Here is a 17090-nt window from a genome sequence, read left to right as displayed (position 1 = left end):
CATTCACTCTTTGTTGTGTGTGTACTTTGTGCAGTGAAGTATTGGTCTTTTAGGGAAATGTAAAGTCTACATACAGTTGTACATGTGTACACCTGTACATTCTTATGATCGAGGCAGAGACATTTAGTATCCCTGATCAAGGCAATTTACTTCACTCTTGGAATTATATGGACATCAGATTGGAGTATTCTGCATTGAAGACTGGTATGTGGCGCTACATGTAGTATGTCTCACTTTACAACAAATGTAGGGCAATGATTTATATATATATATATAGATATATATATTTGTATCTATATAATATAGTGCACATTGTTGTTTTCCTAGAAATTGCCCACATCAAATGGCATTAGGTATTACTCCTGAATCAAAAATGTGAAATGGCCTACTTGTTAGTTAATTGTTAAATTTAAGCATGATATTTTGTTATTTCTTAGTTGGTAATTTATTTTACCAAATATTTATATAAATAACAAGTTATTGAGTGTTACAGATTGTCAGGGGGCGGGGGGGGGGGGGGGGGGGGGGCAGGCAGGAGGCCAGTGGCCAAATATATATATTTTTTTTGGGGGGGGGGGGGGAGAGGAGAAAAACAACAAAGCATGGGCTGGGCTAATTACATTTTTCTTTGCTTCTCAAATAATTTTATAACTTTTGCCCCCTCCCTTCCCCTCCCCCAACCATAGAATCCTGGATACATGGAAACACAATAATTATGTGGGACTTTGTATCATAGATGTCAACAAGCATTCCATTTCCTTCTGTTCAAATTAAGATGAAAGTTTGTTTTTAAAACTTGTTTGAGAATTTTTTAAATGAAAATGAGCATCAAATTAAAATAAATAAATTCAAATCTCCCCAAATTACCTACATGTATCATCTGTTCAGAACCAGAAGGATTAACTCTCTGATGATGTATACATGTATGAGTATGACTAACCAACCTTCTGGCTCTAAACAGACAGTATGTGCATATATACATGTATTTCATATTCAACTATTTTTAGTGAAAGCAGTACGGTAATCTTTCATTACCCATTTTTGTAGCATGCTAATGAGATCCTGAGCAGTAGCTTATTTGTACTCGATATGTCACTTCCCCATTAGGGGGAACTACTAACCGGATCTCCTGTAGCTTGTCATAGACTAATTGAACTCATTGACCCAAAAGACAAACAGTCTATGTGTAAATGGAGGTATTTTATTACGGTAGTTATACATGTAATTAAAATAATATGTACATTTAGAAACTTAGAGTCAGAATTTTTGCACTGAGACACACTGCATGAGTAAGTTTTTTTTACTCTTTCTCAGATAACTTAAATGCAAATGCTATAGTCCTCATGACATACATGTATTCCATTGAAGGATTATTGGTGAGAGAGAGAAAGAGAAAGTGAGAGAGAGAAAGAGAAAGAGAGAGAGAGGGGGAGAGAGAGAGAGAGTGATAAAAATGTGTTGACAATGAAGTGACACAAAGTACTCATGCACTTCAATTTCTGGTCTTGTTATGTTATACACGAACACATGTATATATATTTTTTAAAATCATTTATGTGGGGGAAAAAGTTCTCTATCAAATTACATTGAACCCCTCATTCCAAGGAAATCTTGAAGTAAGAGAAGCTGAGAATCAATCTGACTTGTACAATTATGATAAAAGCATTCAATAATATGTCAATTTCTGGGCAGATATCAGATCTTTATAAAATCTTTATACACGTACATGTAGATACTTGTGGTGCTCTCTTTATTCAATACAAAGATATTCTAATAGTAATAAAGAACTAGTATGTTATTGTTATTTCAACAACTGAATTATCTACTATATTATATGCATCATGAAGTATTAAGGTTATGTGTACCTTTAACACAAATCTAGCATAGTTTAGATGCTAACAATGCTCACATTTGTATTTGTTAGGAGTGGAAGTTCAAGTAAATGTCATTTAACTCCCTTCAGATTCAAGTAGGCAGACTGAGCCCCCTCACTCACTAGTCTGCTCTAACAGACCCTTAGAGTAGTTTTAGTTACAACAAACAGTGAATGATAAGTGATATGAATGAACATCTATATGTGTAATATTTTATTGGAATGTTCTTCTGTAAACTTTCTATCCTGGAATGTACATGTAACTTTTTAGAATGTTATACTACGGACACGAAAAGGGGTTAAAGATTGATATTTTGTAACTACTGTATCTCTTCTCTGTGAAATTTGTATCCTGATATATAAGTTATAACCATTATTATTTTTAGAATTGTTTTACTTCCAACAAGAAATGGGTTAAAGATTGATTTTTTTGGGGTAACCATCTCTCCTCCCCCACCCCAAGACTCATTTTCTTTCAGATTTTGTTGATTTTAATTGATTAATGTAGGCTAGAAAGATATATTTACTCATCAATTGTAGGTTGTAGTCCATTTCTAGATCTAAATAAATCTTTTGTTTTCTTTTGTCAATATGTAACTCCAAACAATCATTTCCTTACAGAAAATATGTCCAAGCTTAGCCTTAATCAGACTTTTTAATTTGTTTGCTATCCATAGTGGATTTTTTTTCTTTTAAAGTTTGCTAGTGGTCCAGGTTTGTGATAGTTTGATACTGCAACAAAAAAGTTAACCATGATACAATTCACAAAAGATTTACAGCTGAAAATTTCTGATCCCACATGAAATTATGTCCTTAGAGGTCTGAAGAATGAGACTAGAAAGGTCTACCCAAGGGAAGGTGAATTCCTGAGATTTGAGAGGAGTTCATGAAGTAGTGCTTACATTGTAGCCTGTATCCAGCCATGATTAGATTTTCTATCTTTTGAACAAAATTATATTGCTCCGTGATATAATAAACAAATCATTTAGTAATTGATGAAAATATGTAATGAAATTATGGAAATAAAAACCTTGATTGAGGAAGAAAAAAAAGTTGTTTATATTTTCTAGCAATGTTTATTTATAAGGTAAATCTAAAAGATTGGAGTTGAAAGATGAAGGAGGGGGAAAATTATTATGAAAAATAAACAATGACTAAGAAATATATACTGAAGAAAGAATGGAGTAAACAAGTCATACCAAGTATAGGCTCATTGTATAGTCTTCTCTATTATAACTTCATTTAATTTGGAGAGTGTCTCCAAAAAGTGCAGTTACCAAGGAATAACACTAGCTTTTGTAGTGTATTCAAATCTATTTAGTTCAAACAAATAGCAAAAATTGAAAAGATGCAGACACACAAACCAAATGTACTAGGTAATGAGAATTTGGCGGCTTTGGCCATTCTGTAAAATACATTAGGGGGTAAGGGAGCAGGGTCTTGTTTCATAAAACTTATCAATAACAAATGCCAAATTTCTCTGACAAATTTGCTCTCGGCCAATCGAATGCCATGATTTCAGTAGCTTATAACAGTTATTGTAACTTGTTATTGATAGAAAGTTTTATGAAATTGGGTCTTGGTCTTAAAGGCTGTTGTTGAAAAAGTCCCTATGAACTAATGTAAATCACACGGTAATGTACATATATTCTACAGGTAAGAATTTTTAAAAGTAGAAAAGAAAAAGTAGAATGTAGAAAGAAAAATATTGACGTCTCTGAACTTAAAATGTTTCAGAATTTTAGGCCCTATCATTTTGTGAGAAAACAGACTTTATAACTAGCTGCAGGACTGAGCTGGGTAAAAGTCATCACGTCTGGAATGGAAAATGTGTGATTTGAATGGATTGCATTCCTAGCTGCATCCATAATCTTAGCTGACCTCTCCTCTTTAGATGACCTCTCGATTCTTTGAAATATATCAGGTCAAGTCCAATGTTTGGGATCTCTGAACCTGTGTGCATATGATATGTATACAGTAGGCATTCTGACTTAGAAATTATATGTGATTAGGGGTTTTATGTTGATTTTTTGTGACTTCATCACTCAAAAGAGACTGAGTAAAATTAATTGATACTTGGAAGTATGATTGTGCCATGTGCTGCAGATTTTAATACATAACCTAGTTTTCTTTTCTGTATTTGCTTCACTTACATGTAACCATGCCCATTGTTGACATTAACAAAAACAACAAACAAAATAAACAAAAAGACATAAAATGAAAGCCTATAAATTTACTTTGGTACAGTGTATGTTCCATTTTTTCTGAATGATGTTTTTATACTATGTTTTATCATGAAAGACTGTACTTCTATTCATGGGAAATAGACTATTTTTGTTCAAACAATAATAACTAGCCCTATTTTTGTATGCATATTAGTACTGATAGTTCTAAAAATTTGTATCGATTTGATCTTTTCATACTCAAAGTGACTGGATAATGAATTGAGACTTGGAAGTACAGTGTATGAATGTACTTTAACATTGAGTAAAGTACATGATAGCTCTAAAAGACTAAAGTTACTGAGTTTCTATGTAGTACAGACTCAGTTCTTGATCTTTTCATATGCAATTGCATCTTTTCATGTGCAATTGCACTATTGAATGATGTACATTGATATCCGCCCGTGAAGAGGTCCCTCTACATGTATATAGATGTAATTGAATATTGCCCTCTCTTTCGTCTACATGATTCACAAATAAACATTGAAAGACATGAAGCGATGCTGTGATGAGCCATCTTTGATTACCGCATTCCTCCCTGCACATACATGCCTGTCTGCGCTCCGTCATCATCTATAGAGGGAGGCCCGCGGGTTCCCCTCGTCTTTAATCGTCTTTCTCCGTCCCTTAGCACATCTGGGTGTGATTACATTAGATGTATACAAGGAGATGTGCCTGCTTGAAGATTGTATCAGGGATGGGAGCTAGTGAGCTTTCAAAACATGTCTGGGAGGGAGAGAGGGAGAAAGGTATATCATACATGTGTAGTGCAACATCTAGACTTACAGTAAGTTGCAGGGAGTCCGTGTTCTATTCAGAGGCAAGCCATGTCTAATACAAAGTTGTGATAGAGCGAAATCAAACTATTATCAAGATTATAGTACAGTATTTTATAACTCTAGCTTTTGAGTTGAGATAATCTTTGTTTCACTAAATTATCATGACTAAAAGTTTGCCTACATCCCATAGCAACTTATGAATTGAAAGAAACTTGCTTCAGTAGGAAGTTAGGAAAGTTGTACATGAACATGTACTTCAGACAGTTTTAAAATTGAAAAGAACATTAAGTTGGCCGACATTCCATTGAAAAAAAATACATGCATTTCCGTGGGATGTCAGCGAAATTGTAACGAGGCCAGTTTTGTATATAGACAATGCCCACCTCCCTTTGAATGGATTGAATGCACTGTACAGCAATGGGAATTATTTTAGAAAAAAAGTACTGCTTTGATATGTCATGCTAATGTGTCTTAAGTATATATTTTTTTTAATTTCTTACAGAAATCTGAATGTGTGGCACCTTCCCTAAAGGGCTTCTCAAGCAATGAGTGGGAGGGGTGATCTCAGACCCAACCAGCTGCCTGCCATCTCCTCTTTTCTCTTCTTCTTCGACCTCCATCTTTCAGGTAAGCTTTACCATTAATACATTTCTTACTTAGGCCTTGTTTAGATATGCTACCCATTGACGGAAAGTGTAATATGCTTCAAATTTCCTATCTTATAACACAGGGTTCAGTTTTTCAGTGAATACGCATGCGTAGGACCTTTGTTGTGGGCAGTTGCCTTTCATTTACATGTTGAAAACTGCAGCGACTTTTTATTAGCAGTTAACTGCATCATATATCTGAACACGCCTTTAATCTCTCCATGTTTCCTGTCCTCTTTCTTCCCTCTCACCCGCTCTTTCCTACTTAATTTTCCTCCATCTCTCCCTCTTGCACTCCCCATCTATTTCTTTCTCCATCTATTTCTTTCTCCCTCCCTTTTTTCTTCATGCCCCCCTCTCCCTCTCTCTTAATACTCCATCTATTATCTCACTTTCTATCTCACTCGTCTCTCCTTACAGGTATTTCCCTCTTTCTCTCTCTTTCTCTCTCTCTCCCTCTCTCTCTCTCTCTCCCTCCTTCTTACTCTTCTCTTTTCTCTCTTTCTCTAAAAAGTGAAAGGACTTGAAAAAGAACAAAGCAAAGGAATTGCATCAAATTGTCCTCTTTTAGTAGAATGCTTCCAGATCCCCAAAACAAGACTAGGTTCCATTACTTTTACCCGCCTTGCTATCAATATTATGCTATCAATATTCTGAGAATATTGTCAAACCTGTTATGCAATTATAGCTGTAGTAGTTTTAATAACTAATTAATTAATTAATAAAATTTTTGTTTGCTTTCAGATGTCCCAGGCAGTTGGTCGGATGTACCATCCTACCTCATCCCTGCGTCGTGCCGGTGATATACCACACATACATCCAGCTAATGCGCAACATCGCTACCAACACAATTACAACAATGCTGTTCAGGTAAGTAGGGTGAAGCAACATTTGCTCCTGTGACAATTGTTTCACAGTCGATTTATAACACTAACCAAAATTCGGAGCTTCAACCCCAGACCTACATGTAATCCTAAATTTAACCTTGACCCTTAACCCTAACTTACACATATATATGTACATCCAGGTAGGGCACATTGCTACCACAATAATTACAAGGTGGGTTGGTTTATGGCTACTTGTACGACTCATTCTGTATTCATCATAACAATCACTCCTTACAAGGTATAGATTTAGGGTACAATGGGATTTGCGTTGCCTGTAGGTTAGAACTAGGGCCTGGGTTGCAATTGGATTTTATTTTATAACTCAGAGTTGGGGTTAGGTATAGTTGTTGTTCAGTCTTAGGACTTTAGTTAGTGTAGGATACCAATTTCGGAGCAATTGTCATCGGAGCGTTTATCATACAACATTTAGTATGGCTAGCAGAGGCCAATTTTTAGGCTTGTAATTCATTGAACTGCACTCTATGAATGTTCCCTCACTATAAGAGATGCCTGAGCTACAGTGTATGTAACAAATAATAATTTGATGGATAGGTTCTTTTGATTTTGTTGTCTGGTTTGTTGTTTCAGGTCTACACTGTAACAACGAGGAACTCCAGTCCTCCACATCATCGTCCTTTCCACAACGGCGGAGGGGGTTACGGGAGTGGCCCACCACCTAGCCCACCTCACCACACACCACGGGGGCGACGAGGCGGCCGCTACCCTCCCAACAGCTACTACAACTCCCCTCCTCCCCAGCAGCAACCCTACCACCATCCTCATCAACAGCAACAACATTATCACCACCCTCACCACCATCAACATCAACAACACGTCCAGCAACAGCAGCAGCAACATCATCCCCAGAGACAGTCCCCACCACCACCGCCACCACAATCCCAGCAACACCACCACCACCACAGCTCCAGCAACTCCTCATCGTACTACCCTAAAAACCAGAACCAGACCGGGCATAACCAAGCCCAGCGAGGGTCGAGGGGTTCCGGCTTAGAGTGGGATCTAGAGTGGGATAACTACGACCTGGGGTCGGACAAGGCGAAGAAGGCCGCCCAGCAGAGGAAGAGGAACGAACGGCAAGATGGGAGGAGGAAATCAGGGAATGGTTTGATGGGAAATGACTTTGATCTTGAGTGGGATGATTATGATCTCAGACCCAAGATTGAGGAGACGGATGACGGAGTAGAACTAGTCTTACCAGAAAATTATCTTCCATTGGTAAGTAGCAGGGCTTCATTCCCAGAGAAATTTAGAATCTTAGAAATTAATCACAAATATTTAAGAAAAATTAACAATGTGGTCACTCATCAGAGAAAAGCTTGTCAGACCTACACCATCTTCAAAAGGGGGGGTCTATTTTGACATCTAGTGGGTTTTGAGGAAAGTAGAAAAGTGCGAGAAACTGATCAGAGGTAATTTAAGTAAAATCTGATTAAGGACAAGAAAGTTAGTGAAATTTAGTTTTGCTCTCTTGTTTCTCAGTCTAGCTTAAAAACTGTCCTAGATTCTAGATGTACATGCATATTGTATCTCTATTTACCGTATATTGCAAATTGTTGAGCAGGAGAGATTGTGCATCATAAACAGAATAAATGAAGAGAGCTTCATTATTATTCTATGTAGCTGCTGCATTCCTTTCCTTGTCACTTGTATTCAAAACAAATAAGTAGCCCAAGGCGTAAAGCGCTTAATTGCTGTCACTTTTTAACACTTGTTTTTGTGACTAATTCCCTGCAAACTAAGTGATCATATCCTTTTTACCGAAATGCCTTGTCTTGTTTATGAGTGTGGCTGTCTGCCGAGGGCGTGTTGTGATAAGGTTACGTTAATTTGATTAGCATGGCTGACATCGGAGACTGAAGGCTGGCTGCCTCTGCAAGTGCAACACACGTGTGGCCTGGGGGAGGGTCCGCACCACCAACTGACAGGCAACAACTTTGTGTTTTATTTTTATCCTCGGGAGAATACCCACGACTTATCGGTGGAAGTCTTGATTGGTTTTAATCAATGTTATGTAGAAACCAAACTCAACTCAACGCCTCAATATCCTGTCATATGTTGTAGTCATGTGGTCATGTTTCATAGTTTTTGATAATAATAATAATAATTGTAATAATCCTGGGTTCTTGTATAGCGCTCTTGCCTGTCAAGTTTGACACTCCTTGGGCTTTACTACATGTATTACTACCCAGGCTTTAGCTCAGCTGCTCGTATAGCATTCTGGCATGATAAGCAATTAAGTTTTGACAGTTGCTGATTTTCCTCACCTGGGTCGAGTGAGGTAGATGCAGATTAATGCTTGTGAAAGGAGGTTGGTGATATGTCAGGGACTTGTCGCCTGTTCCTTGTCATCCATAATCCTCTCTTTCATCCACTAGATCAGAACACCTCAACTTTATAACTTACCACAAAAAAAATACTTAAATTATTTGGGGGCTACTTTTCAAGCTTGCTTGTATGAAAATATCACTCTTCATTTTGTTTTGCATTGAACTCTATGCAGTTTTGGGGGGCTCTTTTATGACTTTTTATACGGGGGCTTTTTTTGGCATTTTGGGGGCTAATTCGCCCTGAGCCCCCGTGTATTTTTCCCCTGTAATTTACTATTGGGGTTAGTGACTTTCGATTGATTTATTGCATGTAATCATTTACCCGCAACAACAACAACAAACATTTATTACTATTATTATTTATTTTGCAAATAAAGAATACAAGGACAAGAGACTACATAATACAATACGGAAGTTAAGAGAACTGTACTATCAAGTTGCCCAAAATGAAGCATGTAAACTACACTTTACATGTATTACCAAAGTTTAAAGCATGTAGCAGTAATTATGTACATTTATATTTTAAGAATAGAATAAATAGTTCACAAATTCTTACATGAAATATTATTCTTAATTCTCAAAGTAATTTATTGTTGTCATTCTTGTCAAGCTTTCAGCCATTTTGAACTTGTTATAGCATAGATAATGATACATGTAGCTCATATGTTTAGATCATGCATACATGTATTTGACTCTTTATTTGCCATTTACATAAGGCACCACATTGTATTTTTCATGGGATCGATATATCAAATGCCTCAAGATTATTGAACCGTGTCCAGTGCAAGATTAATCTACATGTATACCGGTGTTACAATGGTGTCATGGAGCTAATGAAGACCGGAAATGGGTGATTTTGCAAAGTCATTGTGTTGCACAAAGCAATTCTTCTGTCAGTAGGTGCTATTGTTTTGTACATAATTGCACATGTGCAAACAAGTGACCATGCAGAGGAGCAAAGGAAGCAATCGAAGTGTTAATTAGTAATATGAATACACCAACATGAGGTCTTGAACTAGCATCTATCTTGACCTTCAATTATGTGTACCCCCTGCCTGTACACTGTGGATATACAGTACATGTATGTAGGGACCCCCATAGGTCTAAACATAGTGGTGAACTTCATGTAGAATTGTAGATCTGAGATAGATCTGTCAAGCTCGCTGTGATATCTCCTTGGTTAAAGGGACAATTGAATATCTGAATTTTTATTCTGTGTAAAAATTGCTCTTTGAAAATGCTACAAAGTAGTTTATTTTCATTATGATTAATTAATTATCTGTAATTAGTACTATTTTTTTCTTTCTTTCTAGAGCTGTTTGCATTTTTCTATGGCTCTTTTAAAGAGCTTGCGAGAACCAAAATACCTAAATGGTTCTGTGCGTTTTACCGAGTGGTTCTTCTACTGAAAAGGGTCAACTACTTTAATGCTTAACTTGGGATTCTGCTAGAAATGTGATGGATTTTATTCTGGTTTTAAGTTCCATGCAAGTTGTGAACATTAATAGTCGAGTCCATAAGTTTACATATCAAGTTCTTTTGTTATTTCATAGCAAACTTTTGTAACTGTTCAGCAGATTGCAGTACAGAATCAAATGAATTACTTGTAGGACCCTTACAGACAGTTGATTCACTTAATGGCACTGCATGTATTTTCTTATGATGTGGAGAACTTCAATACATTTAAGTGCATATTTCCATGAAGAGCTTTGATACATGTAGTTTGTATAATGGCAGTAGGCTTTCGGTAGGCTCTATTAAATGAAGAGCTATGATCTTTGTTGTGTACAATATGAGGCCTCTTTGTGTCCCTTCCCCCTACCCTTGTTTATGTCCTGTCTTCATATTGCCAGCCAACCGGAAGTCAGTGACTCATGCATCATAAAGTATGACCAGGGGAGTGTTTCACAACGACTAAGATCAACTTTAAGTTGGACTTAAATATGGCAGGCTGTTCATGCCACAGTTTACTCTCACCATTATGATCTTTAGATAATATTTTTTCCTTCAATAATGAACTATCAAAAAAATATATTCTGTAGATTTGTGACCATGATTTGTAATTTTGTATGTCCCTTGAGAGACAAATGCCAGTATTAAAATGGTGAGAGAAAACAGTGGCATGAACGGCCTATCATAGTTAAGTCCAACTTAAAGTCGATCTTAGTCTTTGTGAAACACTCCCCAGTACTGACACAACAGAGATGCTTGTATTGGTTTATGTTATTACATCGAATTTGTTTTTCTGTATGCTTGGCCATTGTAAAGTGTTTCAGGGTCATGTGAAGGATAGACTTTTGTAAAAGTATTGTTTATTTTTTTAAATGCTTTTGACAATATAGGCATGACCTGATGTTGAGATTCGGGGGTCATTTGAAGGATATAAAAGGTGTTATCTGCCAATTGTAGAATTGTTATATTATGTGGGTCATCTGTGATCATTAGAATCCCATTGATGCTATTAGCTGCAATTCTTCATGTATGTCAATATAGCACAGAAAAGTGTACAGAGGAGAAAAGAGGTAAACAACAAATATATGAGTTGTACGTACTGTACAACTCATATATTTGTTGTTTACCTCTTCTATGCTCTTCTACCACCCCCTCCCCCCCCTCTCTCTCTCTCTCTCTCTCTCTCTCCCTCCCCCCTCTCTCTCTCCCCCTCCCCTCTCTCTCTCTCTCTCTCTCCCTCTCTCTCTCCCTCTCTCTCTTTCTTTCTCTTTCTCCCCTCTCTCTCCCCTCCCCCTCTCTCTCCCCTCCCCCTCTCTCTCCCTTCCCCCCTCTCTCTCTCTCTCTCTCTCTCTCTGGTTTGTGCCTTTACCATTATAATATCTCCCCTTTTCCTCTTTTCCCATTACTCTTTCCCCCATACCTTTTTCTTCCCTCAATATACCTCCCCCTTTTTCTCTGGCCCTATTTTCACTACATCACTTTCCTTACGTTCTTCTCTCTATATCCCCTTCTCCACCCCCCCCCCCCTCTAATCATATTAATTACTTTCAGTCTTCCACTCTCACACATACTCATGTTTTTCACTTTCATTTTGTTATGATCCATCATCGAAAAACCAAAGCTGATGATATACAGAACAAACTCAGTATAAAGTTTAACTGAGTTATTAATTTGAAGCAAATAGAAAGACTGAGATTATCTGGTCTTTCTAAACCAAAAAATAAATACCTGGCTCCATACGCTGTCATGGGCATGCTGATGAATCACTCAAATAAATTGCATCGTGTAGGCCATTATATCTTTCACATTGTTTGGTTTCATTTTCATTTTAAAGATAAAGACCAGTTCTGGTTATGCGATTGCATTGTGAAAGAAAAGTTGTGCAATGTGGAATCGATCAGAAAGGGTTGATCATCTAGCATATAAGTATTGGTGTGTACTGCAAGGTTCTGGAATCATCAGAAATTTGGCCCGGTCTTTGTAAAGTTACAAGCACTGTACACAGAAAGATGTATATGGGACTATGCACACGTGCGCGAACTTGTGCGTTTATCTCTCACACACCAATAGATAAACTAATTTACCAAATATATCAATTAGTAGGCGGTTTCCCGGCAAAATTTGTATCATTGTGTATTAGTCAAAACATATTCTTTCACATGATTGGTATAAGAGCTTCCATTTCATTTTTTGAAATTGGGGAGTTTCTAATACTGACCTTTACCTTTAAGTACAGTACATGTAGGTCAGTACATAGTCAATACATACATGTAGTTTGTCATGGCCTTTGATTTGGTTTGTATACAAGATGTACATGTAGTACAGTGTAGTTATAGATCATGGGATAATTAGAGAGAACAGGAAACTAAAAGTCTGATTGTAATGGCCATGTCACACTGATGCAATCTGTACTGATCTGCCCTTTCTGATGATAGCAGAGTGTACCAAAGATGGCCTCCTGATGAATACGTGTAAATAAACATTGATGATATCATCATGTATGTTCCATCCCATTCCATCATCCATCTCTCTCTCTATCTTTCCCTCTTTCTCTTTCTCTCCTTTTCTTTCTCTCCTTTTCTTTCTCTCCTTCTCTCTTCCTCAATCATCCCCTCTCTCTATCCTCTCTCTCTCTTTCTATGTCTTTTCTGTCTGTCAAGTCTTTGCATCCATATAAATTATACCTCTGCCCATTGGTCTTCTGTCCCTTCTCTTGCAGTTATTACATGTGTACCATCTGTGCAGTGTGCAGTAATAGTTATTCTGTACTGCTCTATCTCTGGAAGTCCTCGGTCTATTATTCTTTTCCTTCATTCTTCCACTGTCTCTATTGCACTTTTTTTTTAATTGTCCATTTACATAATCTTTCCTTTCATATGCACTCTCTCCCCACTTGTTTTTTCTTTTCTTTTCTCTTCTCCTTTTCCTCCCTCCTCTCCTCTCCTCTCTTCTTCTCCCATGTCTCCTCTTCTCACCCTTCCCATCTTGTATCCTCAAGATTTAATTTCCACCCTCCTCATCTTTTGCTTCTGTTCTTCTGCTCTCTCTCCTCTCCTCTCATTCTGTTACCTTTTCATACATTTATACCTGTATAGTGTCTGTTCTTCCTCTTATTCCTTTCTCCATTCCCCCTTTTATCACCATCCCAATCTGTCCTTCTTGTTTTTTCATACATGTACTTTTTTTCCTTATTTCATTTTGTCCCATTCTACATCTTCTCTTCTTCCCTCTTCACTCCCTATGCATTTCATTTGTTTGCATTCCCATTCTCTCATCCAGGCTTTCCTATCCTCTTCCATCCATCTGTAAATATACTTCTATCCCCCTTATTGCTTGCATTGTTACAGGGCCCACACCGGCCATTAATGACCTCATTAAATTACCAAATTTTATCTTTCATTCTCTCTGTCTGTCCATCTTTCATTTCTCTCTGGCCTTCCTCTATCCTCTCCTTTTGTTTCTTGTTCTCTCCCGCTCACCTTCTCCAGCCATCATGTCTGTTTTGCCTCCTCCTGTCTCTGTCTGTCTTCTTCTCACTTGAAGAACCGTAGTCCACCATCCAGTAATGACCTCATTAAATGATCAGGTCCTGCTGATTGAGTGCTACGGCCAGGTGACAAGGCTACTTCTTGAATATAGATAACAATTGTAGAAGCGTGTTCTACATGTATCTCAAAGGCTCCTACATACATTTGAGCAAGATACACATTAATACCTGTATCTATAAAGCTGCCACTTTTGAGCTACAGTAAGTAGCATTAAAAATGAATTACACAACATTTCATTTGATTATGTAATTATGAAAAAATATGTGATTTGACTTTGCAATGGAAAAGTGCTTCTTATTAGGAATTTGTTGAACCTTATATTTGATTTTTTTTGTGGAGCGACTGAAATTGCAGGTCTCTGGGCAGCGAATATATTGTGTAGTTCCTTTGTTATATCTGTTATTTGCATGGATATGTACGTGTATGTTTGTATACTCTGTATACCATGTGCATGTGTTTTTATGTTTTCTTAGAAGTGAATTCAGACCAATTGTATGTTCGTAAAATGTCCATATTCTTTGTTTTCTTCTGATTTCAGCTGAAAGCTTCCAACAAGGCCACACTGTCCAGGGGCCAAATACCAATCAGTGCTATCCAGGTCCGAAGACTACCCCACAGGACGTTCCTCTCAGCCAAGACACTGGGCTTCAATAAGGACCTTCTGGTCCTCACCACAGACTTCCCAGGACTAGGTGACGCCAATGAGACCAAAGAACTCTTAGAGGACGCGCTAGTAGACGAGCGTGAGGCGTTCCTGCTTTCGCAGAACAACAACGGTCCGGAGGTCTGCAAGCTCAACGGTAGCAGCAACAGAGGCAGCGTTAGCGGCTCCACATCCGACATTCCAAGCCGCATCGAAGGGTCCGTGACAGACAGCGACAGTATCCGCGATCGCAGCCAGGACTTGACAGACTCGGACGACCAAAGTACAAACGATTTCTTGGACGACGAGTACGAACTTCCGTGCCACGATCGGCTGGCTGATGTTAACCTGTATGCACTCTCACCTCATGACTTTGACTCTCCGGATTCGATATTCAGCCGTTCGCTTGCTGATCTGACTGACCTGAGCCTATGTAAGTTTTGGAACGTAAAGGAATGCTTTGCACTGGCTGCATGAGAGAGAACTAATCCATAACTTAAGACATATCTTTTATGAGGAGTGATTGACTCTTTGAGATGGGAATAACTGCATGAATTGTGGAGAAAAAAAACATATTTTTATCCAATCATTCATACAGCATTCATTGAGGCAGGATTCCTGGATCCTATCTAGAACCATTCTAACATTTGCTTGTATAGACATCACCTCACTACCACTTCATCAAACCTCAGTTACTCTTCACCAATTAACTAACAATCTGTTGCCTAGCAACTGCTTGCCGTGGAAACTAGCTGCTTTCAAACACTGCATCATGTCTAACCAGCTTGCCCAAAATGCCAAAGGCTCTGGCCGGAAACGTAAATTTGATTCCCCTTCGACGTCACCAGCATCGTCTAAGCAAACTACTTCATCCGATGAGACCATAGCAACCAGTCCTCATAGATCAGAGCCAGAGGATGATGCAATGGTGGAGCTTGATTTCCAAAGTGGGAGCGTTTCATTCCATGCAAAGCGTCACAAATTATCCATACCGCCCTCTACAAAAGATACTATGATTATCAAACCCTCCATGACTGACAGTCCAAGCCATGAGGCACATCTTCGTTGCCATAAAGATGACCTTTCAACTGATACATGTATTGCTAGAGTGCAGTGTCAAACCCCACTAACATCCCCGTCATCTTATACCGTTTCACCTTCGAAAGCCCCAAATGCATCATTACCGGCTACATTAACACCAGCTTCAAGTATGCTAATGCCTGCAGACGATCAACTAACACGTTCGGAGAGTCAGGTTGGGGTTGCTTTGCCGGGCTTACTAAAACAATCGCTTATCTCATCTAGCCAAGATATACCCTCACCAAGTTCTCATCAAAATGTAGTCTGTCATCCTAGCTTACACTCACCTAGTAACATTACTTGCCAGTCATCAACTGACAAGAAGCTCTTTTGTAGCGATGAAGAAAATGCCAAAGAAGATGTATCAGGGCTGCGATTCATAGATGATTATTACTCAGTAATGGATGAATATCATTCAGGGACAGATCATGTAAGGGATATGCCAAAGGAATCTTGGGGAGAGGAAATGGAAAGTGTACATTTACAGGCTTTGAGAACCTCAAAGACTGTTCCAAGTCATATAGAACAGTCTGATGTAATGACTGAAAGTAGGGTTGTACAGAGCAACCAGGAAGAAAGCTGTAAGGATTTTTCGAAGCCTTGTAAACAGGTCGAAGCAAAAGACGTAGAACCTGACAAAAGCCATGATAGCACAGTGACTGTCTCAGAAGCAAAGACTTCTGCAAAAAGGACAAGGTCAAGGGACCACTCTCCTGTTAGAGAAACTTTGAAGAGAAGTTCAGCTTTGGGGAAAATGGTACCGAGAAGTGTCGCATTACATGCGCAGGGTGGAAACATGGGTCCAAGTCAAATGAGAAGGGCCAAAGCAAGAGAGAGTTCCAGAAAGGCACCTACATGTAGACAATCTCTTTTAAAAGTCGGCAAATCCTCAAGAAGTTGTCCAATGTCAGATGAAGATGACATCAGTAGCAAATTAATAGGACAAACAAGCAAATCCGAAAGGGATGAACTTATGGAGAGTGAGGGTAGCGATTCCGTAGTAGGTGATGCGGAAAGGGAAGATGTCCTTGGGACAGAATGTTCATCTTCCAAAGAATTGGCAGTTAGGACAGAACTAGCGTTATTAGAAGAAGATGAAATGGAAGTGGACAATGAATGTCCGGTTGGTAAGGAGCATCATGAGCATGATAGTATGGACTGCTTGGCTTATAAGGGAGATGAGATTGTTGAGGCTGAAGGGAGGAAGGAGGAGACAGGTGGGGAAGGGTCATCAGGTGGTCCATTTCCAGGGTTACCAGAGTCTTTCTCTGGACTTCAAGAATCTGGTCTAGCAGCTATTGATCTCTTTCCTACAGATGAAGAGTTTGGTGTCGAGACGATCAGACGGAGGCGAGCCCTCTTGGGTGCCGACAAGGGAGGTGAGTCTGCGGAAAGTCTTTGTGTTGAAACTACCAAACCCCAAACATACAGGCCCAAATTCATAAAGGAGGTTCGTCGATAAACCTGCACTTCACCGCGTTTCAAACCAAGGTTTGTCTGAACGTTGGTTTGAAACGCTTCCAAACGCATATGACGCACATAAAGCTTGGTTTGTTGACAAACCTCCTTTGTGAATTCGGGCCACAATGTTGTATTTTGTTGTACATGTTA

The 17090-nt window shown here is 38.6% G+C and overlaps 1 protein-coding gene across 4 annotated transcripts in view; it reads left to right on the top strand.

Annotated features, from left to right (window-relative positions):
- The window catches only part of LOC754150, a 42683-nt gene that overhangs the window by 13760 nt on the left and 11833 nt on the right, over positions 1–17090 (top strand). For 2 of the 4 annotated variants that reach the window (XM_001184597.4, XM_030982686.1), the window contains exons 2-6: positions 5377–5501; positions 6266–6391; positions 6997–7644; positions 14295–14832; positions 16796–16858. In XM_001184597.4, the coding sequence (XP_001184597.2) occupies positions 6266–6391; positions 6997–7644; positions 14295–14832; positions 16796–16858 (1375 nt within the window). In that variant the 5' untranslated portion in view covers positions 5377–5501. Of the gene's footprint in view, positions 1–93; positions 205–5376; positions 5502–6265; positions 6392–6996; positions 7645–14294; positions 14833–14881; positions 16859–17090 lie in introns of those variants that run through there. The other 2 variants (XM_030982685.1, XM_030982684.1) reach the window with 2 other exon arrangements.

Source organism: Strongylocentrotus purpuratus, unplaced genomic scaffold (assembly GCF_000002235.5).
Source record: "Strongylocentrotus purpuratus isolate Spur 01 unplaced genomic scaffold, Spur_5.0 spur5_scaffold_13, whole genome shotgun sequence".
NCBI classification, from domain to species: Eukaryota; Metazoa; Echinodermata; class Echinoidea; order Camarodonta; family Strongylocentrotidae; genus Strongylocentrotus; species Strongylocentrotus purpuratus.
The sequence above is the reverse complement of the archived record's forward strand: the minus strand, read 5'-3'. Positions and strand labels throughout refer to the sequence as shown.